General features: G+C 32.2%; 2 protein-coding genes across 2 annotated transcripts; both read left to right on the top strand.

Moving 5' to 3' along the window:
* Window positions 1-800: 800 nt before the first annotated feature.
* Window positions 801-5729, top strand: LOC130449121 (ATP synthase lipid-binding protein, mitochondrial). The gene is made up of 4 exons (XM_056786807.1): window positions 801-942; window positions 1365-1442; window positions 1720-1927; window positions 5107-5729. The coding sequence occupies exons 2-4, from the start codon at window positions 1398-1400 to the stop codon at window positions 5268-5270; spliced, it is 417 nt and encodes a 138-aa protein (XP_056642785.1). The 5' UTR covers window positions 801-942; window positions 1365-1397; the 3' UTR covers window positions 5271-5729.
* Window positions 5730-13155: 7426 nt separating this feature from the next.
* LOC130449123 (uncharacterized) lies at window positions 13156-22659 on the top strand. The gene is made up of 6 exons (XM_056786808.1): window positions 13156-13838; window positions 16198-16342; window positions 18339-18528; window positions 18585-18781; window positions 18848-19077; window positions 21410-22659. The coding sequence occupies exons 1-6, from the start codon at window positions 13775-13777 to the stop codon at window positions 21499-21501; spliced, it is 918 nt and encodes a 305-aa protein (XP_056642786.1). The 5' UTR covers window positions 13156-13774; the 3' UTR covers window positions 21502-22659.
* The last annotated feature ends 4385 nt before the right edge of the window (window positions 22660-27044 follow it).

The following is a 27044-nucleotide window of genomic DNA, read 5'->3' on the forward strand; positions in this document are numbered from 1 at the left end:
TTAACGACGAAATACGTTAATTTTTTGTTGAATGTCATGCAGTAATTTAGCAAAAATAAAATAAAACGCTGGCGCCTCCGTCATTGTTCCAAGAAAGCAACGTCAAGAATTACTGCACGAACTAATTGAATAGTGCTTCTAGGTAGTAGTCAGTTCTGTGGTGCAATATCGAAACTGTATAGTGGTATCTGTAGACATAGAAAAATGGAGTAAAGAGACTAATGTGGGACAGAATCTTCAAGTTAAAAAAATTAATAGAGACCTCATATTGGACTCGGTCGTGCTACATCTTCACCTACATTTTTATTCCAATAGGAAAAAAGGTTATCTAAGCTTACAATAAGAAAATTGTATATTTATCTATGGTAGTACACCGGACTGTGATGTATTCAATATTCAGAATTCATCAGTTTAACAACAAAAATAAAACCATAATCAATTTTAAAGGAAAATTTTAATATTCGCTTAAGCAATATCAACAGATGAAAAGAGTTTAAGAATTTTTAAATTAAAGCAAATGTCACAATACATACGCATCCGATCGTTGATGATTTAGAAAAAATATTTCCTACAATACATAATAGTTATGCAACACTACATATAAATGTAATGCTTAATGTGTTGTCCATAATAACAAAGGTTTTTCCATAATTGGAATATCAGTTAATCTTAGAAAATTATAGAGATATATTTATTTTCTCACAAACATTACTGTGCTTCATTATATTTTGACGATTTTTTCTTTATTACAAGTAACTCTGTGAACGCTCCTTAAGGTTTTCCAAAATTAAAGATTTTCTATTGGCAACATTGAATTGTAGTAATGCGCACGTACTTACGATAAAGCGCAGACTCTAAACGCTTTTATCGTGATCTATTCCATTCTGTTGGGCGGCTTTAACAGTTCCGAAAAGTTCGCGTAATTTACTGCACTGTTCTTTGGTAAGTTTTCCAAATCTAAAGTTTTTTCTTAATTTATGTGTCATCGGTGTTTAGAAAATATGTATTTCAATCAATGTGGGTGTTGTTTAAGTGATCTAGTTTAAATTTTGACATAAAAACTTGCAATTTCGATATTTTTTAGATTTGCCTCTTACGTAAATCTAAGTCGTCTTTGAACAACCCGGCCATTGCTAGTAGTCATTTTATCTTTATATTATTTATGAATGTGCTCAGTATACGTGTAAAAACAATAATTATTCTCTCACTAAACGCTCATTGAGCATTGATTGAGTATATTTAAGACAAATTTCATTATAAACCTTAGTAATCATTACGTAACATTTCGGGTAGGTTGAACTTTACTTATGACTTTGACAGATTGTATTCGGCTGCCATTTTCTTTACATTATAACTCTTTTTAGGCTTGTAGATAGCGATCGAAGTAAAATATAAAAATGTTTGCCTGTGCTAGACTGATTACCCCTGCCACCAGAAGTGCAGTAAGTATCTCCAAAAACGTTTTAAAACTTTTATATAAGATTCCACATCAACCATTATGTAACCCTTTGAAGTTTAATATTATCTTTTCGAGCTTTAATTCGATTGTATATTACTAAATTAAGTGAATAATCAGAAGATTAATAATTCAAAACTTATTTTATGATATAAATATAATATCTTTGGTTTATGTAATAAAAATTTTTTTTGCAATAATTTCTATGTTCGCTCGATTTATAAGAATATTTATCAAGTTCGATGTTTATAATCTTATTTCAGCTTGTTGCCAACACAAAACAGTACTTGAGGCCACTGAGCAGTGTAGTTAATCAAAGTCAAATACAAGTACAGAATGTACAACAACATAAGCAACCAACTCTCCTTCCCGCTATTCGCAGTTTCCAAACTACACCAGTAAGCAGAGATATCGATTCTGCTGCTAAGTTCATTGGTGCCGGAGCTGCCACAGTAGGAGTAGCAGGTTCAGGTTCGTAAAAAAACTGGTGGATTGTTAACGTAATTTAAATAGATCACAAACATTTTTCAAAAAATTGATAAAATGTATACCTTTCATGAGTATTGTGTTAGAATGCCAAAAATAACTTTTGAGGTTAAGATTGATTCTACATGAAGGCTGTTACATAATTTAAAAATTTTATAAATAGCCATTTTACCAAGTTTTCTTCATTTCCTTGTAAGATTCCCACACTTTTTTCATTTATCATCATCTTTGGAAAAATAGGCGAGAAAAATTATATATTATATACCGATTGAAAGATGGGATATGTTTTGAGGAAAAAATCAAGAGTTTTCATCATAAAAATAAGGAAATATTATTTAAAACTAGATATTTTGACAAACAATTTGGTCAAAACTATCCAATGGAAGAAGTAACAATAATAATAAACCGGAAAAACCTCCAACCAGTCCGAGCTCTAACATACCAATAAGCCTCCGTCCCATATTATGCAAATTCTTTAAAGGGTTATTATTGGACAACATAGATGGAGTAACTCCTGTTGAAGAACTTTTACCACACTAGCAATTTGGTTTCAGAAAGGAACTTGGCAGTGTCATAGACTCGTGAACAGAATCAAGCATAGCCTAGAAAAGGAGTGCACTGCAGTTTTCTTGGATATAAAACAAGACTTTGGTTGAGTGTGGCATGAAGAACTTCAGAACAGTGATTTCATCAATTAAAAATTCATCAGAAAATATTCGAAACCATCCAACTCTCCTGGCTTAAAAATGGAAAATACAAGTGAAGCTCTGGGATGTAACAAGCTTATGAGCACAAGTCTCCAATAACAAAAAACAAATTTAACCATCAATAATGACCTATATTCGTCAATGATGTCATCAGAACCAACACAAAACAATATAAAGACTGCTGTGGACAAAAATAGTAACCAACTGATCAACACTCTGTTTAACATCTTATTTTGGAAAGAAGATTAAACAGACAATGACCTGAAGATCTGTAAAATGAGCTCTCAGAAAATGGTTTATGAACAGAACATTCTGGTATTCCGTTTACATTCAGTTGATAACTTGGTTGGTAATATTATGAATATCACCATCAATTCCAATTTAATAACCAACTAAACCAGAATTATCAATAAATTTATTTTGTTCTGAACTTTGCTTTATCCAATATTAGTGGTTTAAAGTTCAAAGTTTCATTTTATTTTTGAATTTGAAAGGATGCCCATTATTCAAAGTACTGTAACAACTATGTATTCTTTTGAGCTATGCATGCATAATTTTCGTAATTTTTTCTCTTTTTCTTCTGGCATTTTATTTATTATATCAATCCCTTTGAACACTGATGCCTACACTTTTTCTTAATAATGTTCTTTGGTTTTGTATGAGTCCCTAAATCTACCCAGTTTTTGCCGATATTACTTTAAAATAAGATGCAAAGTAGTCCATTTAGTTAGGATATCACGAATTGCTCCAAAAATTCTAAATTATCTTGGTACATCATTTATGTAATTTTGTCTTAAGTTCTTTTGGAATGAAGCCCAGTATTTACAGCATTCCTTTACGAACCCTTTGAACATAGATAATGAAACCCAGCCTTTGAAATCACACTACAAACTAAAACTGGCAATAACTTGTTATAGTATTTGAAATATTGGTGATGTAAAATCCATTGGTATATTTTTGTATGACAAAGGACTATTACACTAATCTCTCAGGACACTCAAGTTTTTAGGTATTCTGAGTTGTGCCTAAAAGTTTTTTGAGGATACTCAATTTTTTCAACTACACTTTCTCTTAATAATGGTTTTTTATGAGACCCTAAATCGATGCAGCTCTCAACTTAGTCCTCTTTTAGTTTATTCACATAGTTCAATACATTACATTTAGTTTGGATACCACAAATTGTTCCAGAAATTCTAAATTATCTTGGTACATCGTTTAAGTAATTTTGTTTTTAGTTCTTTTGGAATGAAGCCCAGTATTTACAGCATTCCTTTGCGAACCCTTTGAACATAGGTAATGAGACCCAGCCTCTGAAATCACACACCAAACTAAAACTGGCAATAACTTATTTTAAACTTACTTTGTTGAAATATTGGTGGTATAAAATCCATTGCCATATTTTTTTGTAACAATAGATTATACTGATCCCTCAGAACACTGAAGCATTTGGTATTCTGAGCTGTGCCTAAAAATTTTTTGAGGATACTCAATTTTTTTAACTACACACAATGATGTTTTTGTGTGAGACCCTAAATTGATCCACTTAAGTCCTATTTTTGTTTAAAACACGCTAAGTTTAATACATTGCAACACCTATTGTTTCAGAAACTCGTAAATTTGTAAATATGAAAGTAATAAGTGTTTTGATTTTTATAGTTACTTAATTACATATTAGGTATACATAATTAGATAACATTTTTTGGAAAATGTTTTTGATTTCATAGTTACGGGCAGTATTAAATTGTGAAACGCTTATTGATGTATAACATTATGTTTATATAGAATCAGTTGGTTAATTTTTGCAAGTTGAGCATTTACTAACAAATTTTTGGACAATGCTTTTAGGAATTGGAATCGGTGCTGTTTTTGGTTGCTTGATAATTGGATATGCTAGAAATCCCTCCCTTAAGCAACAGCTTTTTTCCTATGCTGTCCTTGGATTTGCCCTTTCAGAAGCAATGGGTTTATTTTGCCTCATGATAGCTTTTTTAATGTTGTTCGCCCTTTAGGATTCCTAGTTTTAAGAAATAAATTAATGTTTTAAAGTGATAATTGTTCGTATTAAATTTTATGGAAAGTTGTGTATTTTTTGTATATAAAATAATTGAAGATTAATAATTGTTTTTAATTTTGTTGCACGGATTGTTTGAGTGTAAAGTATGCTTATTAACAACAAATGCTATATTTTGAAATTTACCTAGAAGTTAGTCGACAAACTAGTAATTTAAATAAATTATTCATTTTATACAAATAAAATGTATGTATATGGAAAAACATATGCTCACATATTCGACGCGAGGCGTGGGGTGGCGTGTTGTTAGTGGGTTTCGGCCTTAACTGCTTTATATACTAGTGATTTACGAAATATATATATGGTAAATTTTGAAATGCATAATTATTGCTTTATTCTGATTATTATAGTATTCGTAAGTAAGATTTGTTATTTTTTCATTACAGGAGCAGGTATTGGAACAGTATTCGGTTCCCTTATCATTGGTTACGCCAGAAACCCCAGCTTAAAACAACAACTCTTCTCATACGCCATCTTGGGTTTCGCCTTATCCGAGGCTATGGGTCTTTTCTGTCTTATGATGGCGTTCTTATTATTGTTCGCCTTCTAAGTTATTGCCATTATTTGGCAAACGTCATCTATTCCACCATTTCGTTACGTAAAAGATCAGTGTAACTCATTTCAATTAAAATTCAATAGGACATTAATTTAAAAAAGTGCGAGCTCTATATGAATACGTGATCAATTTTTTATATACGAACTCTGTTTACTATCTAGAGAATTTGGGCTTACTTTCTACAAAAGAAATTGGCATGTATTTATTTACGAGAATGTCGTGTGTTTTCTAGGAAAATGAAAGCAGTAAAGTAAATCTACCCATTGTAAATTATTAGAAATTTTATTATACATTATCCTTTAGTCCTTTTAAGCAACTTTTTTTTTTTATAAATCATCCTTATAAAACCAGAGCTGTTATCAATTATTTTTAAGGATAATAAATTGTTTGTTTTCATTTTATTTATACTTTTTACTGGGAAAAATTTAGAAAGCAATAAATAATATACTTAAACGAATGGTTTAAAATATTTTATGTTTGCAACAAGATTTTTCTAAAGTAAATTTGACAAAGTAGTTTATTTGGAAATTTTTCATTCAATATATTCACCTACTTATTTGAAATTTTGCACACCTACTTAATTGCTTATTTAGTGTGAGTTGATTCAATTACTGCATCAAGACAGTTTCTAAATTTCACTGGAAAATTTAATCGATTATCCGCAACCATCTTCTACCATAGATGTAGAGGTGACATTTCTTCTCCATCTCCCTGTTTAGCCCGTCTCCAGTTCACTCCTCTTTGTATTCCATTTCCTTCTGGGTTTACCTTGATGATTTTAAGGTCACACGGGAAACAGAAACCAACAAAAAGAAGATAAGAGGCAGAACCTTTACTTTTACTTATCCGCAATCTCTTCTACTATAGTTGTAGAGGTGATATTCATCTCCATCTGGTTCTATCGTTTTCTTCCTGTTTAGTCCTTCTCCAGTTCGCTCTTTTCTATATCCCATTCTCGTCTGTCACTTCTCTTAGTTGGTACAGGAAGAAAAGAAAAAACAAGACGGAGAATTAAAGAAGTGGAAAAATTGATAAGAACAGTTGATGTTTTAGTTTTATAAAGAGATTAGTTGACCCAGATTCAAGATTGTAGGATGGAGATGGTACTGATACATGAAGAGGAACACAAAGCGCGATAAGAAACCTGAGAGAGACAAAAAGACATAAGAAAAGAAGAATTGAAAGATCCAGGAACGATTAGTTAGGAGTAGTACAGGAAGAAAAGAAAAACAATACGGAGAATTAAAGAAGTGGAAAAATTGATAAGAACAGTTGATGTTTTAGTTTTTATAAAGAGATTAGTTGACCCAGCTTCAAGATTGTAGGATGGAGATGGTACTGATACATGAAGAGGAACACAAAGCGTGATAAGAAACTTGAGAGAAACCAAAAGACAAGAAAAGAATGAATGAAAGATCCAGGAACTATTAGTTAGGCGTAGTACAGGAAGAAAAAAAAAAACAATACGGAGAATTAAAGAAGTGGAAAAATTGATAAGAACAGTTGATGTTTTAGTTTTTATAAAGAGATTAGTTGACCCAGCTTCAAGATTGTAGGATGGAGATGGTACTGATACATGAAGAGGAACACAAAGCGTGATAAGAAACCTGAGAGAGACAAAAAGACATAAGAAAAGAAGAATTGAAAGATCCAGGAACGATTAGTTAGGAGTAGTACAGGAAGAAAAGAAAAACAATTCGAAGAATTAAATAAGTGGAAAAATTGATAAGAACAGTTGATGTTTTAGTTTTTATAAAGAGATTAGTTGACCCAGCTTCAAGATTGTAGGATGGAGATGGTACTGATACATGAAGAGGAACACAAAGCGTGATAAGAAACCTGAGAGAGACAAAAAGACATAAGAAAAGAAGAATTGAAAGATCCAGGAACGATTAGTTAGGAGTAGTACAGGAAGAAAAGAAAAACAATTCGAAGAATTAAATAAGTGGAAAAATTGATAAGAACAGTTGATGTTTTAGTTTTTATAAAGAGATTAGTTGACCCAGCTTCAAGATTGTAGGATGGAGATGGTACTGATACATGAAGAGGAACACAAAGCGTGATAAGAAACCTGAGAGAGACAAAAAGACATAAGAAAAGAAGAATTGAAAGATCCAGGAACGATTAGTTAGGAGTAGTACAGGAAGAAAAGAAAAACAATTCGAAGAATTAAATAAGTGGAAAAATTGATAAGAACAGTTGATGTTTTAGTTTTTATAAAGAGATTAGTTGACCCAGATTCAAGATTGTAGGATGGAGATGGTACTGATACATGAAGAGGAACACAAAGCGCGATAAGAAACCTGAGAGAGACAAAAAGACATAAGAAAAGAAGAATTGAAAGATCCAGGAACGATTAGTTAGGAGTAGTACAGGAAGAAAAGAAAAACAATTCGAAGAATTAAATAAGTGGAAAAATTGATAAGAACAGTTGATGTTTTAGTTTTTATAAAGAGATTAGTTGACCCAGATTCAAGATTGTAGGATGGAGATGGTACTGATACATGAAGAGGAACACAAAGCGCGATAAGAAACCTGAGAGAGACAAAAAGACATAAGAAAAGAAGAATTGAAAGATCCAGGAACGATTAGTTAGGAGTAGTACAGGAAGAAAAGAAAAACAATTCGAAGAATTAAATAAGTGGAAAAATTGATAAGAACAGTTGATGTTTTAGTTTTTATAAAGAGATTAGTTGACCCAGATTCAAGATTGTAGGATGGAGATGGTACTGATACATGAAGAGGAACACAAAGCGCGATAAGAAACCTGAGAGAGACAAAAAGACATAAGAAAAGAAGAATTGAAAGATCCAGGAACGATTAGTTAGGAGTAGTACAGGAAGAAAAGAAAAACAATTCGAAGAATTAAATAAGTGGAAAAATTGATAAGAACAGTTGATGTTTTAGTTTTTATAAAGAGATTAGTTGACCCAGATTCAAGATTGTAGGATGGAGATGGTACTGATACATGAAGAGGAACACAAAGCGCGATAAGAAACCTGAGAGAGACAAAAAGACATAAGAAAAGAAGGATTGAAAGATCCAGGAACGATTAGCTTTGTCGTTGCCCGAGTGACCGGGCACCCAAACGAGGTGGATATTGCAGCCATCACTTACCAGATTTTTACTCTTTTACACTCCAGCACTAATCTAGAGCTTACCTCTACAGCCGTTATAGCTTGTATGGCAGCTCTGCTGTCTGTGCAGATCGAAACTACTGCGTTCCTGTGGCGTCGATTATCTGTTACACGTCCGCAGCGAATACCCCGGCTTGGAAGACGGTAGCGTGTTCCCCAAGCGAAAAAGATTTGCTTATTTTGGGGTGTCCTTTACGCCGGCCAAGGCATTCCTCCTAGAACAGTCTGTGTACCAGGTGGCTCCATTATTCAGTATAGCGGGCTTGGAATTAGCATTCTACTGCTCACGATTTGTCTTATATTGATTAAAAATAGAAATGTATATGTTCTGTAGTTGTTTTTTGTTATATAGATTTTAAATTCTAATTTTGCGACCTGACAATCTATGGTAAAATCCTGATTATCCCAGTTGAAGAAAACTTGGTGCAAAGACCAGTTACGTTACGTTAATATCAAAACTTTTGGTCATTGTCTTATTATTTTTCTGAAAATAAAGCAGAATCAACCAAAAAAATTAACTAAACAATGTGACAGTGAATTTAAATTCAATATTAAAAGTTACGAAACGTTTCAAAGAGTTGTTAGTTGTCCGCATAAAATAATGGAAAAAAAATCTTCGCCAAACCTACTTTTCTATAAGTTTTGTTCGCGGGTAGTGAATTTCATCAAAGGTTTTTAAATTAACTATAAACAGTAAGATTTCATTAAGTAGGTTATTTATAAAACTGCAAAAATAGTTCCCCCAAGTTTTATTATACAGGGTGTCTCAAAACGAGCAAACTAGGCGCGGCGGTCGTTTTCTAGCGCGTTCCTTAAATTTTTAGTTGCCATTACGCCGTAAAAGGTAGAGCAACGTGCGCGCGTATCTCCAAAACAATCGATCACGAATTCAACGGTTGTATAGGTAGCATTGCAACAATTTTAGCTTGGATCCAGACTATCGGCGAAATTCATCACGGCCGTACAAGGCCAGTAAGAACGCCTGGAAACTCAGTAGCAGATTCTATAAGACGATAGCCTCGACTCGGCGTTAAAAAACGTGACTCTCAACTGGGATTTAACAAGAGCGATCTGATTTACACCTATAAAATTCAGATTGTGCAAGTTCTACATGAAAATGGTTATTTTGAATCATGTGAATGCAATGTTAGAGAAATTGAACAATTTCAACATGTTTTTCAGCGATGAGGCACATTTTCATTTGGATGGATACGTAAATTGTTAAAATTATCGTTTTTGGGAGAGAAAAGAATCCACAGACCTTACATAAACCTCCGTTGCATAGCCCAAAAGTCGCTATATAGAATTGCATTATTGGGTCCTGCTTTTAAGAAGATAACAGAGGACATGCAGTGACTGTAACTTCTGCACGCTACGTCGACATTATACGCAATTTTTTCGGACCTCAATTGCAACAATGTGAGCATTATAACCGGCAGACATGCTTTAAATAGGATGGAGCCACATCGCAGACCACTAAAACTCTGTAGCTGCTTTGCACGAGTTGTTCCCAGAAAAAGTGATATTTAGGGCTGGGCAGTTAAAAAATATAATCGATTATTTTCGATTAATCGGAAATAATCGATTGTGTGTTTGCTATAGCCGCGAAACCTCGAGATTATCTTGCCTCTGTCGCAAGCGGTCTCGGCGATAACTGTTCTTTCGGTACGTTAAAAAGGTATTTCGCAGCCTAAACATACAAATAACGATTTGAGTCTTTTACTTTGTAATAAAGCCACTTGAAAATTCTCTTTTAAATTCAATTAAACTGTACCAAAACCATTATGCATTTTTGAGAATGAAAATTCTCACAGGATGTTATTCACATCCATTAATCGATATTTTCTGATTATTTTCGATTAATCGATTATTTTGCCCACGCCTAGTGATATTAAATGGCCATCTCGAAGTCCTGACTTGACCCCACCTGATTTTTTCTTGTGGGGGTTATCTTAAGAGCGCGGTATACGAGAATAATCCACGAAATATGACTAATTTTGGAAACAATATTGAAGAAAAGATCAAGAGTATTCCTCGACCACTTCTTCAAAGAGTTTTTGAAAATGTACGCAAACTATTTGAGGATTGCCGTCATTTAATCAATGTCGTGTGTAAAATTTTGTTTCTCATCTTTTAAGTCATACCAATAAATACATATAAAAATAACTAAACTAGATGGGTCGTTATGAGAAACCCTGTATTTCTGGATAATTTATAATGAATAATAACAAGCCGGACCATTTTCTGAAAATATGGAAAAGGTTTCCGCGGGTGCATTCCACTCAGCACTCGCGACCACGATCATTCCAGATCCACTTTATCTAGAGCGTTATAATCCTCAATCCGAATGGAATTGTACTGAACACACTGTTTACGCTAACACTCACGATTACATTATATGACGCGCGTTTCGATGACCAAGTTATCGTCTTCAGAGACTGAAGGTAAACTCAGGTTATCGAAACGCGCGTCAGGTAGTGTAATCGTGTGTGGTGGTATAAACAGTGTATTCAGTATGAATATTTCCAACGATTCGTAAAAATTCCAACTCTACAAGTGGAATTGCTTCGGAAGCTTTTTGAGTGTTGATAAAAATATTAACGAATGACAAAATAAAACGAAAGCTTTAAGAGGTTATGTTTTAATTTGTAAGTTATTAAATTTTCTAGTGGAGTGCTTAACTGGTTTACGAAAAGGGTCGTCACACAGAGCACACCAAGAAGCGTTCTGTACCCTCCTCTTCAAACGTTACGTAACATTTAGATCATAATAATTTTGAACAAAGTATAATACCTTTGTTATTGAATTGAAGAGATTTTTAAATTATACGTTTTTAACTAAGCCATAAATCAAATGAGTGTAGGGACGTAAAAACACAAATCAATTGCAATTTCTGGTTCTCTGTCCACGGGTTTGCCAGCCACTGAGACTTTTTCATTACTGGTATTCGGAGAGCAGACGAAGAAGGTTCCGGAATTGTTAAAACTACTTGCATCAATTTCGTCTTCATCGAGTTAATCGGCATCCTCAGATAATGATTCATTATGGCGCACAACGCAGAGCGGCTAATTTGCCTTTCTGGCAGCAAGTCGTTGTTACCGTCCTCTACTTTCACGAGAGTTTTGGGCGATCTTGCCATGCGTTTGCACAATCTTTTGAGATACGAAATAGATACCACAGGTTGCACATATTCTCTTCTTGAGATCGGATTGTACTGATGGATAATAAAACTCGTAAGGCATTTGTTTAAACCCTTCTAGAAGTGCATGATCCTTTGTCTATTTGACACGAGCTTTCTTGAAGTTTGAAGGATTGGCGGCACGAAAGTATCCGGAAAAACAGATTTTAATGCATTCCTCGAGCGAAACAGCAACATTTGTATTATATTGCGACTACTATACCAAGTCAGATGAGTTTCTACTGGATTCTGCAAGCTATCTTCGGGTTTTCTATATTTCACTGAAACATCGTAGCTGTCAATTTTCATTTCATTCCAGACCTTGGCTAGTGACTCTTCAGCGTGCTGAAAATTGCGTTTTTCCAAGTCTTCATCAACAGTCATTCCTTTGAGATGAGAACCAAAATGTTCATGCGGAAGGATGACGCCTTACAGGCGTTTGCTGAGGGGAGCCATTCGTCGCTAAACTCGGATGTATGCACTTTGCCTAGGAGCATTATCGTTATGAACAGGTCATCCAGAATGTATTTTTTGAAGTGTTCAATGGCAAAATTCTTAACTTTCCGATAGCGCGGATTTCCGTCCAGTCCACCGTCTACAAAAATGGTTATCACTGGCTTCAGGGTGTTCGAATCTGTCATCATTAAGGGTTTTGATGCAGATACTGATAAAAGTTATTCGAAATTATAAGATACTAGTTGATGCCGGTGTATACAGACGTACCAAAGTTCGGGTCTGATCCCGAATTAGTTTATTATAGATCGCATGCGCAATTTCAAAATTGTCGTTCGCGATTCGATAACTTATCCCTCCGCCTATATATCTGCGAACGTTGCCCTTCCAGGCGTTAAGAAAAACATATACCTCAAGGGCTCAATTAGACGTTGCGGAATGGACGTGCGTCACAACTATTGCGGAAGGGAGAGAGCCAAGCAGCCCCTTAACGCATGCGTCGATGCATTCCGCATCCAGTGCGTGACCAGAAAGTACCAAACTTCACATCGTTCAGTTTGTATATTGTTTGTATATACAATTTTTTAAAAATTAATTTTGATTATTTTTCCATCCAATAGTTTTATATTCTCTTTGATTTTGTTGTTTTCCAAATAACTGAATTTATGTTTTTGACACAATTGACGTGAAGCACGTATTGGCGGAAATGGATATGTCAAAATTATTACAAAAATAAACAATCACAATAAAAACATTTCCAATATATTTGATTTGATGGTAAAATTATGGTTAGAACTTAAATTTTATAATAACTGTGATTAATTCTCATTCAAATATTACTTTGATAATTTTTTTCACTTAAAAGTTCATGACGCACATTTATCTACGCATTTAATTTAATAGTGGGCCAGATAATTGTGTAACAAGAGATGATTGGCTCTCTCCGTTCCGCGATAGTCGTGACGCGCCTCCATTCCGCAACCTCTGATTGAGCCCTAAGTTATATACACATAAACTACTTCAAATATGGCGCCAGCATATGACGTCATGCGCTGGTTAACAGTCTATGTTTGGAAATAAAAGAAACGTAAACTCAGATTGATCAAATTAATGTACGGGCGTGGGAAATATTCAGTATTTTTCAAGGAATTAAAAAAAACCTAATATTATACTAATTTATCTTCGTCCAGTAATCAAATTTTATTAAAAATCTTGATCCAAATTATTACATGCCATATCTTAGGTTAGGTTATTTAACATACCGTTAAACGGGATTTCCGTAATTAGGATAAATGATTCGCTGCACTTATATACGTTAATATGCAATAGATTGCAAAAATATGGTAAAATATCATCGAACAAGAAATAATTTCCTTAATGGATTCTAATAACTTATCGATATGCACTCGTATTTTTTATGTTGACTCATCCTGTAAGATAAAACTCCCTCTTCACTGGAGATTGTTTTTCAAACCACAAATCGCATAAATCAATTTTCTACCCCCTTCATCATCCACCATCCCTGAATGATTCAATTGTATAAAATCGAACGCGCGTATTTGCGCAGTAGCATCAATGAAAATATGCGTCCCGGAATGTGAAAATTTTCAGATTCTTGTAATGATAGTGGAGTTTCCGACCCAATTGCATTTTATCACTGCTGGAGTAGAGACTAAATAAAAAAATTGCCAATTTTAGTGCCTTAATGTGAACGTGCCAAGAATAAGAAAATGTTTTTCGATGGTGTACGAGTTTTTGTAGGAATTTTTACGACGGTTTGTGCTTTGTTTGGAGGTGAGTAGAAAAATGCACTGATGACATTCTTGGAATTCCTTCACTTCTTGTCGGTTTTTAGTATAGTATATATGTCGGTATAGTAATTATAGCATTTGTTTTAGTACGTATATTTATTGATATTTTACACAGTACGTTCATAAAGTGAAGTAACTTGCTAATATTTCGATTTATGTTAGGTTTTTCAAATAATTCAGGCGATCAAAATAAGACGATTAGAAATATACTATTTTTAAAAATGTACATACTTTATATTGAAACAACCACTTCCTACCAACTTTACAGAAATCGAAAACATTACTTCAGAAACACGCTGTATATAGTTAGTCCAAAATAAATTATGGGTAGATGTATTATTTTTCAATTTTTTATAATAAGCATAAAAAGAAAATATACAAAAAATTATAAGCAAAAATATGAGATTATACAAAATAGAGTGTATATATCAGATATATTAGAGTGTTTTTGCTCAAAATTAAGAGCCTTTGCTTTCACAAACTCATAAATTTTGTCAAAAAATAATCCATTCCAAAATTATAATACTTTTTTGATGTTACACACGACTATACCCCGTATAATGGACGTAATGTCTTTTTGGCATCTCCGTCACCCCCTAACCGTCATTTTTCTTTACTACGACGCATACACATTACCTTTCGTACCCTCTTTTATACAATCATTCAACATAATAAAAAATTATTTGATAGCTCAGATTTGGTTTTATGATATAAAAATCTCAGGTTAGAATCTGTATCCATACACTTGATAAATACGACCTATAGGATAGGTGACCCGCAATACGTATAAAAGTAGATATTATGAGATCATTAATGGATGGAAACAGCACACAAGAGATTTGACATACATGACGGATGACATATGCGATAATGACATAATAGTAGCGTTCCTTTTGCATGAAATCTCAGATAACTTTAACTCAAATTAGAGGAATTGAGATATTTACCTCCCCCTTAAGGATGCAGCACCAATTTTTTGTTTTATAGAAAATTATGACGATATATGTACTTATTTTTGGATTATTGCTTAGTGATTAACATCGTAGTTAAGATTTGCGAATAGTTTTCATTTTACTACTTTTGCATTGATTAGTGCATGTCTCAGTTTGTCATTCCATTTGACCCCCCATATCAAAGTGAGAATAGGTCAGCTGATATTCTCTGCTCAATTTGAAACAAATCAGATTTTTTGCAAAAGGAAAGCTATGAATAATGATCGGTGACAGATTATAATGACACCCAATATGGCTGTCTCTGATGACAAATGTGAACACCCCCACAACTTCTATTCTTAGCTATTCTACTAAAGAAAATTTAATGAGTTACAATATACAATAATAAAACAATCTACATATATTATGAAATTATGCTTTTCGTTGAACCAGAAGAAATTTTGAAGATTTAGTGACAGAAAATTTGTCGACAACTAGGGATACTCTAAGAAGAAATTGATAAATAATTTCGAGGATAGCCTCAAATGTATGGTTGAAATATTGAAATATATCTGGCAACGTCGCAAAGAAAAAATTACTGAATTATATTAGCTTGTTATACAATAATATTTAGAAATAAATATTAGAAAATAAGGGTATTTGTTTTTTAGGATATAAAAAAGGCGGAAAAGGAATTTATTCCCTATAATTCACTTTTTAACATTAAACAACAATCGTTTTACATCATGTATTCATTTGTCATTTGAATTACAGCAATGCGTATATAGGTCCGGCTTTGATAGTAAAATGACCATATTAGAATATTTTGTTTTGTTGGCATTTTTACAAAAAAGCAAGAAATTTAAGTATTGTAAGCGACCTACATTTTTAACCTTGGCAATAAGCCATTGAAAATCATCAATATACATGATAAATGTATCTAACCTAGTTGCTTATCAAAAACACCTATCAGAAATTTACATTTTCTGTCAATATTTGCTTCAAAAACTACTCCAAAATTACAGAATTTATCATAGTTAGGTTAGTTATAATAAAATATATACTTTTGTAATATAAATAACTATTCCTCACATTAAAAATTAATAATGGGAATGTACAACGTCATATTAGACACTATTTGACATCTACATAGAATCTTTGTAAATAAATTGAGGTTAGGTAAGTGTATTTTGAGGTTAACGTCCTTTAAAAAAACATTTAAGTTTCGAAAGCTTACGAATTAACTTAAACGATAAAAGAATTATGTTAAGCTAAATAGATTGTGTCTATTTATTCAAGCGATTAGACAAGTAACTAATGGAATTCTGTCCTTGCCGTGAAATTGAATTCTTACAAAACAGGTCCGGTCTATATAAAAAGACGCCTAGATACAAATTTTTATTATTTTAGCTGCTCGATGTTTTAAAGAAGTTAAAATTAAAGTTCCTCCAGCGGTTTTAAAAGGACACGAAGTTGTTCTACAATGTACTTACGATTTGGAAGGTGATAAGCTTTATTCTTTAAAATGGTATCATAACTCTGCAGAATTTTACAGGTAATGAACAATCTTATTATCTTACCTACTTTCAATTCTCGTTATTTAAGGGTGAAACTGTCCCTGTTGGCAGTTCAATATTTACATAGTAATTCCAGAAATTTACTTTCGTTGTATTTGCACACAAGTTATAATAAAATGTAGGTACACTTCATATCACTCCAGCTATTAAAGCTATTAAAATATTTGACAGGGAATAAAACTGCTCATAAAACTTACCATTTTATAGCTTTATACATTGGTTGAGAAATATTCAATCAAGATTACTTGTTAAATCAAATTATCGCATATTGTATGATATTATTCATAATAATAACAATTTTTTTTGGTTAACAACTGGCGACTTTCTGTTGTTTCAATTCACAAACTTTCTTGAATTTAGGTCACATTTCAAAAGCTAAAATAATTAATATTTCTGATATAATTGTTTGCAGTAATACAATGCATTTATTTCAAATAATTTTTACTGTTTCGTTTGTGACATAACAAATAATTATTTAGTAGTTTATGATTCACCACCCTGTATAATTCAGTCAGACTTATCTCTTTTTCAATTAGAAAAACCAATTCATGAGACACTGTCCATAAATGTCTGGTCTGCGTGTGGGAACGATAAGAATTTAATTGTTTCACGTGTTTTGCTGCCTTACAGTTGGGTTAAATCGAAAACTACACGTATTTTTTGTATTTGAGATTGAATTTGTTTGGCATAGTGCTATTAAAACTATTTGTAAATAGTATAATGCCGATAAATGGCTTTTTACTCTATAAAATGAGGTTAAGAACTCATATTCTCAATCTGATATTAGGTTTGACAGAATCCATCAAAAAACCGTCCTTGATACAGTGACGATTATGCGCAATAAAAATTACGTGTTCCCATATATACCCACGATTCTGTTTTGTGTTCCGACCTGGACAGTCTTGAACTATAATCTATTCCAACAAAAATGAGGATATTAACTATTACAACAATAAGTTAGGCGATTTTTAAACACAATTTAACTTATCTATTGATATTGTTAAAAACTTGTCAACTGATATGGACCGTGAAGTCGGCCCTATTTTTGATCATAATCAATGCTAAAGTTAGGCGAATGCGTCTATATTTTTCCTATTTAACTCATGGTTTTTTATGTATTGTTATTATAAGCTATTCACATTATGTCATGACTGTTTTCATAAAAACAATTTCGAAGAAGTCCTTTTTGTTTTTCTAGATATCTCAAGAATCCGAATTATCTAGAAAGCTGTTAGATATAAATAAACGATGGTTTATCAGCTGGAGACGATAAATTTTGACACGTATCATTTTGTACAACGGTTCCACCTATACTTTTATATGAGAACTGATCGTCATTCATATTGCTCTCTATTGCCAATTATCAGTTGTTGAACTATAACTAATAAATCATATAATGTTATTTTTTATTACTTACCTCACACATAAAGTCGTTGTACATATGAAATTGATACTCCTATCTATTTAGTGATAATTCATCACCTGATTCGATCGACATATAAAGACACCTACTAAAATCCTTTCGCTAACGATAGGATGCACTCATAATCTTTTTTCTATTTTTCTTTTACGTTTCATGAATCAAGCTACAGCAAGTATTTTATTCGCAATATGAGAAATTAAATGAAGACACAACAATTAAAATGGCAACAATGTTACTGAACGTACGAGGGGGCAGCACCATACACTTCAAGGGAAACGTCAGTTACGTAAAAAACGCGGGAAATCGTTTTTGATTGCATAACCTTCGCCGTTTTGCGTCTCATTACAAACTGATCCCGCTCTGGCGATGATCGATAGCTATTCGATAAAAATTCGCGGCAGTGTCGTGCCTCAGGCGAGGCAGTGGGATTAAGTACGGATACATTTATGGCAATATTCGAATAGAATAACAATTTAACTCCTTTAATTTCACCCGCTGTTGATATATTTAAAAAAATAGCTGTAAAAGGTTCATTAAATTACATTTTGCAGATATACATTAACAGGTGAGAGTTCCGTAAAGCCGTTTAAACTGAAAGGTTTTCACGTGATACCCGAAAAATCGAATGCCACTCACGTTTATCTGAAGCACGCCACTAGAGCGATGAGCGGTCAATACAGTTGTGAAGTAACTGCGGATCAACCAAGTTTTTTTACTGATATGAAAACGGCGGTATTAGAAGTATGTTTTTAATATGAAAGGGTTCGTTAGGAAATATATGAATTACATTTTTTTAGGTCGTCGATCCGCCCGTTAACGAACCCTATATAAGTAATGTGAAATCAAGATATAAAGTTGGTGATTATTTGAAGGCGATTTGTAGTGCAGATAAATCAGATCCGGCAGTAAACATGACTTGGTATTTGAATGGACGACCGGTTGAGGAGCCGTACGTTAAGAAATACAAAAAAACAGTTGAAGGAAATTACATAAGGTAAGAAAGATAATGTTTGATACCTCCAAGGTACTTTTTTTGTGATAATGTTTGTTTTCGTTACAGCTCCCATTCGACCATACAATTTGCTGTTACTGAACAACTATTCGATAGAGGGAAATTGAGGCTACGCTGTTCAACAAATATACACGATGTGTGGCATAGAAGTTGTGAGAGAACCGTAGAACTAAAAATGGAGGATGATTATGCTGCTGCTTATTTGCCTACGTCGACTACAGAGTTTTATCACGAAAAATTTTGGTTGTACGTAGCTAGAGATAATCCAGAAGCAACAGGTATTTATTAACTGTGTTTTAAAGTTTTACGATTTTGATTTATTTAGAAGGATTTAGAAGTTATTAACAATGGACCATTATTGAAGTTTAACTGCTATATTGATTTAAATATGAAAATAGATCAAAAGAGTACTGTAGAAAATCACATCAGATCTTTAATTCTGGAAGAAAACAAGTTGAAAAGTATGTATGTGAAGTGAAAAATAAATTTGAAGTATGAAAACCCAAATCTGATAGTAATTTTGGGAGAAAATTGGTTCCAAAGTGAAAAACAGATTTGAACCAAGGAAAACAAATTTTGATCTTCAATTCTGTGAAAAAATCGGTTCCAAAGGATGTATGTGAAGTGGAAAATAAATTTGAATGATGAAAAACCAAAACTGATACAAATTTTTTGAGGAAATTAGTTTGAAAGGATGTATGTAGAGTAAAAAACAGATTTGAAGTATGAAAAACAAACTTTGATAGTTAATTCTGTGAGAAAACAGATTTGAATTATGAAAAAAAGTTTGCTCTTAAATTCTGTGAGAAAAAGGGGTTCCAAATGATGTATGTGAAGTGAAAAATAAGTTTGAAGTATGAAAAACCAATTTTGATACTAATTCTGTGAGAAATTCGGTTCCAAATGATTTATGTGAAGTGGAAAAAAATTTGAATTATGAAAAACCAAAACTGATACTAATTTTGTAAGAAAATTGGTTTAAAGGGATGTATGTAGAGTAAAAAACAGATTTGAAGTTAATAAAACAAATTTTGATAGTTAATTCTGTGAGAAAATTGGTTTGAAAGGATTTATGCAGAGTGAAAAACAGATTTGAATTATGAAAAAAAGTTTGGTCTTCAATTCTATGAGAAAATGGGTTCCAAATGATGTATGTGAAGTGAAAAATAAGTTTGAAGTATGAAAAACCAATATTGATGCTAATTCTGTGGGAAATTCGGTTCCAAAAGATGTACGTAAAGTGGAAAAAAAATTTGAATTATGAAAAACCAAAACTGATACTAATTTTGTAAGAAAATTGGTTTAAAGGGATGTTTATAGATAGAGTAAAAAACAGATTTGAAGTATGAAAAACATACTTTGATCGTTAATTCTGTGAGACAATTGGTTTGAAAAGATTTATGTAGAGTGAAAAACAGACTTGAATCACTTAAACCCAAATTAGATCTTTAATTGTGTAAAAAAATTTGTTGCAAAGGATGTATGTGAAATGAAAAGAAGATTTGAAATGCTATCACTTTTTAAATCACTCAACAATTGTAGAAAAGTGATTATTCAGATATCTATACTTCATGAAAGAAAATTTATCGTTTCATGTACTGTTTTCATAACTAATTCTAACCTCCAAATTATTTGTATCAGTTAAATAGAACATTCCAGAATATTCACAGGGGTTGAGTCATGCAAAGATACTCTTGGAAAACTATAAAGAGGAATTGTCGCCTCATTGGAAGACACCTGAAGACGTTAGTTTCAGTAGATTATGCTACATAGAGAATGACATCTCATCCACATTCTTTTGAATTGTAAGGGGGCGTTTGAAATAGAAGAAGAAGATCTTGGGCAGCCAAAGCCATCCCACATTCTGATCTTTCTGTAAGGAACAGGATTAATAGCAAGCTGTGAACACTGAGCTTCCCCATTATCGCAACCAGTGTCGTTCCGTATCCTGAACATTCTGTAAGGAGTAGGATTAATAGATCGGCTGTGGACTCTGAACATCCTCATTACTGTAGCAATAGAGAAGATAATACATCCTTTTAGTAGTATCTTGAATTACTACTACTGGCACTGCGGCCCTCAAAGAACCACATTCCTCCAGTCATCACGGTCCAACGCTTGGCGTTTTCACCCCCTCACACCTAGCTATCGAAGATCCTCTTCGATATCATCCAGCCATCGTTTACCCACTTCCCGTGTTCAGCCATACGCTCCAAGTGACCTAGCCATCTGAGCCTGTCCCTCCTGACCCCCTGTCATCAGACTGGGGTCTTCATAAAGTCGGTAGAGCTCGCACACTGGTCCATATATTCAGCTTAAGATCTTCCGCTTCCAAGCGTTGAACAGCCGCTCCAATTCAGTAATCGTTGGAGATTGAAATATGCTCTATATCAGGTATTTAAACGACGAACTTATACCGGCCTACTTCGAAAGCCACCGGGTGGATTCTTCCGTTTCTTGACATAACCAAGTATTTTGTTTTAGAGCCATTCCTCCTCCAGCTGCTCAAAGCTTTCCTTCAGTTCACATCTTGTACTACATTAACATCATTTGATTCTTATGAATTCTATCTGTTTATTCCATTCTCACACTATTTTTTTTTTCTTTCAGAATGGACTGTTACCAACTCCAATAGTTCTACAAATTCGATACGATATAACAGTGCAATAATTTTTGTTACTATTATTATTTGTGTAAGGTGATGGTTTTAAATTAAACCATCGGGTATTGTGTTCTTCCGAGATTCAAAAATTTTTTAATATTGTCAAATATGGCAATTAAAATCTGGTTCGAACGTAGTGAGTCTGATTCACTGAATAAACGAGAGTACTATGAATAGAAATCCTTTTTTGAATATAGGGGTAAATCTTACATTGATTTTTTTTCAATTTATTCGATAAAATCGATTTTATGAATGATAATATGCCATAAATTGATCACTCTGCAACTCAAATATGTATGCAGGATTCAAGAAAGCCATTAAATTTATTTAATATGAAATATAATAAATTTGATATGTTGAATCGCTTCTGGGACATCCTGTACATAATCCAATGCAATATTTAAAATTAAAAACCGGACCTGAACGAGTATATTTCTTCTTAATATGAAAAAATGTTATAGTTTGCCTACCAGAGTCTTTATAAAGACAGTGACAATCATATGAATTAATTATAAACTTAATAGGGGAAAATTATGGTGGAAATTCTGGTGCATTACATCATCTTCCTGTGATTATCTTCTAAAATTCATCATCTTCCAATGACTATAATTTGAATTAATAATAAACTTAGTGGAGGGAAATTATGGTGGGGGACCTGGGGCATTAATTGAGCTATCACATAACATCATCTCCTAAAATTCATCATTTTCCGGTGATTTATTATAAATTTCCAGGGTGAAATTATGGTGGAAATTCTGGTGCATTACTGAAGTCAGTGCATTACATCATCTTCCTGTGATTATCTTCTAAAATTCATCATCTTCCAATGACTATAATTTGAATTAATGATAAAGTTAAAGGGGTGGAATTATGGTGGAAAACCTGGGGTATTAGTTGAGCTATCACACAACATCACCTTCTTGTTGTTATCTTCCAAAATTCATCATCTTCCAGTGACAATAATAGGAATTTTTTAATGATTTTACTTACCTAAAGATTTGTTGAATCCGGAAAGAACAAATCCCAAAAAAATATTTAAATAAATGTTACAAATATTGAATTGTGATAATATTTTACCGTACTGTATTCATTGAAAATGCCAAAGCTTCAGATTATATAAATAAATGTATATTTAAATAATTGTGAGATTACCAATGGAAAAAATATGTAATTTTATTTAATAAATACTGCTGGAATATATTGATTTATTACTTCAATACCTCAAACCTATACAATCCACAGTTTTTTTCCACTTAAAATTGAAAATAAACATTTTGCAAAGTAATTTTGAAGTTTTATTTATAGTCCAGTCAATTTAGACATTAGTAGTTACATAAATTCGTACCAAGCAGAAAATCAGTAAAATTATTTAAAATATAATTAAAAATGAAATTTGTAAGTTCCCAATTATTCTCGTGAATGGAAATAATTTTATTCAAGTTCAAAGGTAAAAAAAATGAGTTTTTCGCAATTTTCAGCAAAACGATGAGTTATATCATAAAAATACCTTAGACAAAAATTGTAGATCGTAAAATTATCTACAAAAAACGTAGTAACACTTTTTTTCTTACGAGCCACTGTTTCTGAGATATAATGATTCAAAAAGTTGTAATCGTTTCCGCGCCATCTATGAATTATTGCGTGTAAAAACAGTACATGATTTTGACTCTTTGCAAAAGTGATGAATAGATTTCCGATTGATGTTGAGCTTTTCATGCTTTTAAGAAAAAATTCAGTTGGGAATCGAGCACTGAGTAATTCGAGTAAGTCTACATTTTCACCAACAACAATAGTTGTATCTGTCAAATTGAATTGCTCTATTGCTCTTTCAAGAATCAATTAGCTTGTTTGACCAATATATTTTCATCAATAATCTTCTCATTACAACTCTAGAGATGTTTATATATGGCGTACTCATGCATATTATGACGATTACAACTTTGAATCATTATATCTCAGAAATAGTGGATCGTAAGAAAAAAAGTGTTGGTACGTTTTTTGTAGATAATTTTATGATCTACAATTTTTGTCTGAGGCATTTTTATGATAAAATTCACAGTTTTGCTGAAAATCGCGAAAAACCTATTTTTTACCCTTTGACTTTGAATAAAAATCTTTTCCATGCACAGGATTAATGGGGAACTAATTATATTTTAAACAATCTTACTGATTTTCATCTTGGTGGGAATTTATGTAGCTTCACTCTTATTTTTTTTTGTCTAATTTGACCGTACTATTAACCCAATCCTCTAATCGTTTTACTACGACATATAAATTTCACACTAATCTCGACTTACGCAGGCGGGTAATCAAAATATTTATATATTCGTGGTCGATACTGATAGAGGACATTTTCAACTCCTATTTTTGACAGTTGTATTTTGAAATTTGTACAATGCAATATAAAATTGATAATAAATCAAAGCAGATTATGAAAATTTTGACATTTACGGCATATTATAGAGTTTTGCAACTAACCAGACTGTTTACAATAGAAAAAAATATCTTTTATGTATTCAGTGCATGATTAAAGGCCGATTCATAAACTTAACTTGCCGTTTGTTGCTACAAAATTAAAAACATTGAAATGCATTCATAGTTGCCGTTTGACGTCGCCCTCTACCGTTGATGAATTTTACCTTTTCCCGTCGGCCGTTCATAACAATAGAAAAAAGCCAATCACGTCCGTTTGCGTATGTCACGTGATTTTGACGTATGAAGTTAAGAACATGATATTGGGGTTATTTCTCTTTTTGTTTGTTTGTTTGTGGTGGTCTTTTAGCTTTGCTTGTTTTCTCTTCATTATTTTCCATAAATACCGGATTACTGTTGAAGAATCCAGATTCTACAGTTATTTTTGTAGTAGCGGAAACCGCGATATTTCATTATGAATGATTGGCGGTCCTGCTAAAGACATTTTTAATCGTTGTCACTTTGACTTTTTATTTTTACTTCAAGTATTTTAATGTACTTGTAATTTGAATTTATTTTGTCAGTAATTACCTAAACTGACAAAGTTTGTTTAGATTAGAACATGAAAATCACATCAATTATAAACAAAAACACAAAAATATCACGAAAAACAAAAAGCAGGAAACATGTCAAAAAAACTCTCGGTCCAATCAGAGTAGAGTAGGAGAGAGATAGATAGTGTGTACCGATATATATATATATATATATATATATATATATATATATATATATATATATATATATATATATATATAATGTAATTTTTATTTTGCTATATAAACATGTCATTTTTAACTATTGTTATTTATATTAAGATTACTTGCCTGTATAATGTAACTTTGGGATTGAAATTATTATAATAAAAATGCTTCTAACCTAACAAATTCTGGGATTTTTTATTTCATAAACCCGATCCATCGTGATTCGTTTTTTATTGAAGTGTACGGTAGAAATTCGAAAAACTCAAGTTAGGTACATTTAATCCAGGATACATATAGACCGGTATGCTGACTTGTCGGCTCAAATTTGACACGCCTTGCGCATGACGTCACGCTGGAATCAGAATGTTTTCTTTGCCATTAAGGGGTTACTGTGATTTTGTGTGTGTGATATTATTTTATAAATATAATTTAAAAAAAATCTAAGAAATAAGATTTTAAAGTACATCAAACTAAAAAGCTGAAAATAATTTTTAAAATAAGCTTGAAACAATGTTAGGATATACACAAAAGTAATATAAATATTGAAATAAGCTCGACTGTACCTGTTCTAGATCGATTCCAATGTTCTCGATCTACATTTTTTTAAAATTTGATCGAAAACCAAAATATTTGGTGTAAATTTTAATTGGGTCACCCTATATATTATATACACATAATCTAAGGCTGTTGCTTTGTACATCTTCTAGAACAATTCCAATGATTTCGGTTCACGTTTTTCCAAAATTTGATCGAAAGCCAAAATATTTGATGGTGTAAATTATAATGGATCACCCGATATATTAGATAAACAAAAAAATATATAAATATTGAAATACGATCCAAGATTGTTGCTGTGTACATCTTTTAGAACGATTCCAATGTTTTCGGTTCACGTTTTTCCAAAATTTGATCGAAAGCCAAAATATTTGGCGATGTAAATTTTAATTCAGTCACCCTATATATTATATAAACAAAGAATATTGAAATCAGATTCAAAATGGTTCCATTGTTCCTCTTCCAATGTTTTTGATCAACATTTTATCAAAATTTGCTCTAAAATCCAAATATTTGGGAATGAAAATATTATTTGTGGGTCACCCGATACACTAGATAAAAAAAAATAACCTAAATGTTAAAACAAGTTCCAAGATGGTTCCACTGCACCTCGTCTAGCTCGATTCTAATGTTTTTGATTTACATTTTTCCAAAATTTGATCGGAAAACAAAATATTTGATGGTGTAAATTATAATGGGTCACCCGATATATTAGATAAACAAAAAAATATATAAATATTGAAATACGATCCAAGATTGTTGCTGTGTACATCTTTTAGAACGATTCCAATGTTTTCGGTTCACGTTTTTCCAAAATTTGATCGAAAGCCAAAATATTTGGCGATGTAAATTTTAATTCAGTCACCCTATATATTATATAAACAAAGAATATTGAAATCAGATTCAAAATGGTTCCATTGTTCCTCTTCCAATGTTTTTGATCAACATTTTATCAAAATTTGCTCTAAAATCCAAATATTTGGGAATGAAAATATTATTTGTGGGTCACCCGATACACTAGATAAAAAAAAATAACCTAAATGTTAAAACAAGTTCCAAGATGGTTCCACTGCACCTCGTCTAGCTCGATTCTAATGTTTTTGATTTACATTTTTCCAAAATTTGATCGGAAAACAAAATATTTGATGGTGTAAATTATAATGGGTCACCCGATATATTAGATAAACAAAAAAATATATAAATATTGAAATACGATCCAAGATTGTTGCTGTGTACATCTTTTAAAACGATTCCAATGTTTTCGGTTCACGTTTTTCCAAAATTTGATCGAAAGCCAAAATATTTGGTGGTGTAAATTTTAATTGAGTCACCTGTTATATTAGATAAACAAAAAATATTGAAGTCAGACACAAGATTATTCCGTTGTTCCTCTTCTAGACCAATTCCAATGTTTTTCAACTACCCCTGCGTTATTTTATTTTCAAAAATTAGTTTCCAAGATTCTATATAAATATATTTACAAATTTATATATACAACTTCTTTTTGAATTGCAATAGAATATTACAATGAATATACAATTCTTTTAAAAAATCTGACTGGTCTATTCAATTAACCCAGAAATAAAAAAAAAGAAACGATCAAGAAAACTAACAATAACAATTATATACAGACAAAAATATAAAGTTAATGATATATTTTTTCTAGGATTTAGATAAAATTTAAAAATCATAATTCACTTCCGTCTCATCTATGTCATCTCAAATTTTAGGCATTTTGAAAAATATTTAGTTCTCCCAACAAATTTAGCTTCGAAAAAAAAAATTACATGATTGATGAGTGAAAAATCAAAAAATTAATAAATGGAAAATCAACTGATTATTTTTTGAAGTCCCA

Source organism: Diorhabda sublineata, chromosome 9 (genome assembly GCF_026230105.1).
Source record: "Diorhabda sublineata isolate icDioSubl1.1 chromosome 9, icDioSubl1.1, whole genome shotgun sequence".
NCBI classification, from domain to species: Eukaryota; Metazoa; Arthropoda; class Insecta; order Coleoptera; family Chrysomelidae; genus Diorhabda; species Diorhabda sublineata.

What these genes read in the sequence shown, in the direction of transcription:
- LOC130449123 (XM_056786808.1), top strand. Translation starts at nt 13,775, where the DNA reads ATGTTTTTCGATGGTGTACGAGTTTTTGTAGGAATTTTTACGACGGTT. An exon ending in AACTCTGCAGAATTTTACAG is followed by an intron (nt 16,343 to 18,338) that starts GTAATGAACAAT and finishes TACATTTTGCAG; the next exon opens with ATATACATTAACAGGTGAGA. An exon ending in AGATAATCCAGAAGCAACAG is followed by an intron (nt 19,078 to 21,409) that starts GTATTTATTAAC and finishes TTTTTCTTTCAG; the next exon opens with AATGGACTGTTACCAACTCC.
- LOC130449121 (XM_056786807.1), top strand. Translation starts at nt 1,398, where the DNA reads ATGTTTGCCTGTGCTAGACTGATTACCCCTGCCACCAGAAGTGCA. An exon ending in CCCCTGCCACCAGAAGTGCA is followed by an intron (nt 1,443 to 1,719) that starts GTAAGTATCTCC and finishes ATCTTATTTCAG; the next exon opens with CTTGTTGCCAACACAAAACA. An exon ending in AGTAGGAGTAGCAGGTTCAG is followed by an intron (nt 1,928 to 5,106) that starts GTTCGTAAAAAA and finishes TTTTCATTACAG; the next exon opens with GAGCAGGTATTGGAACAGTA.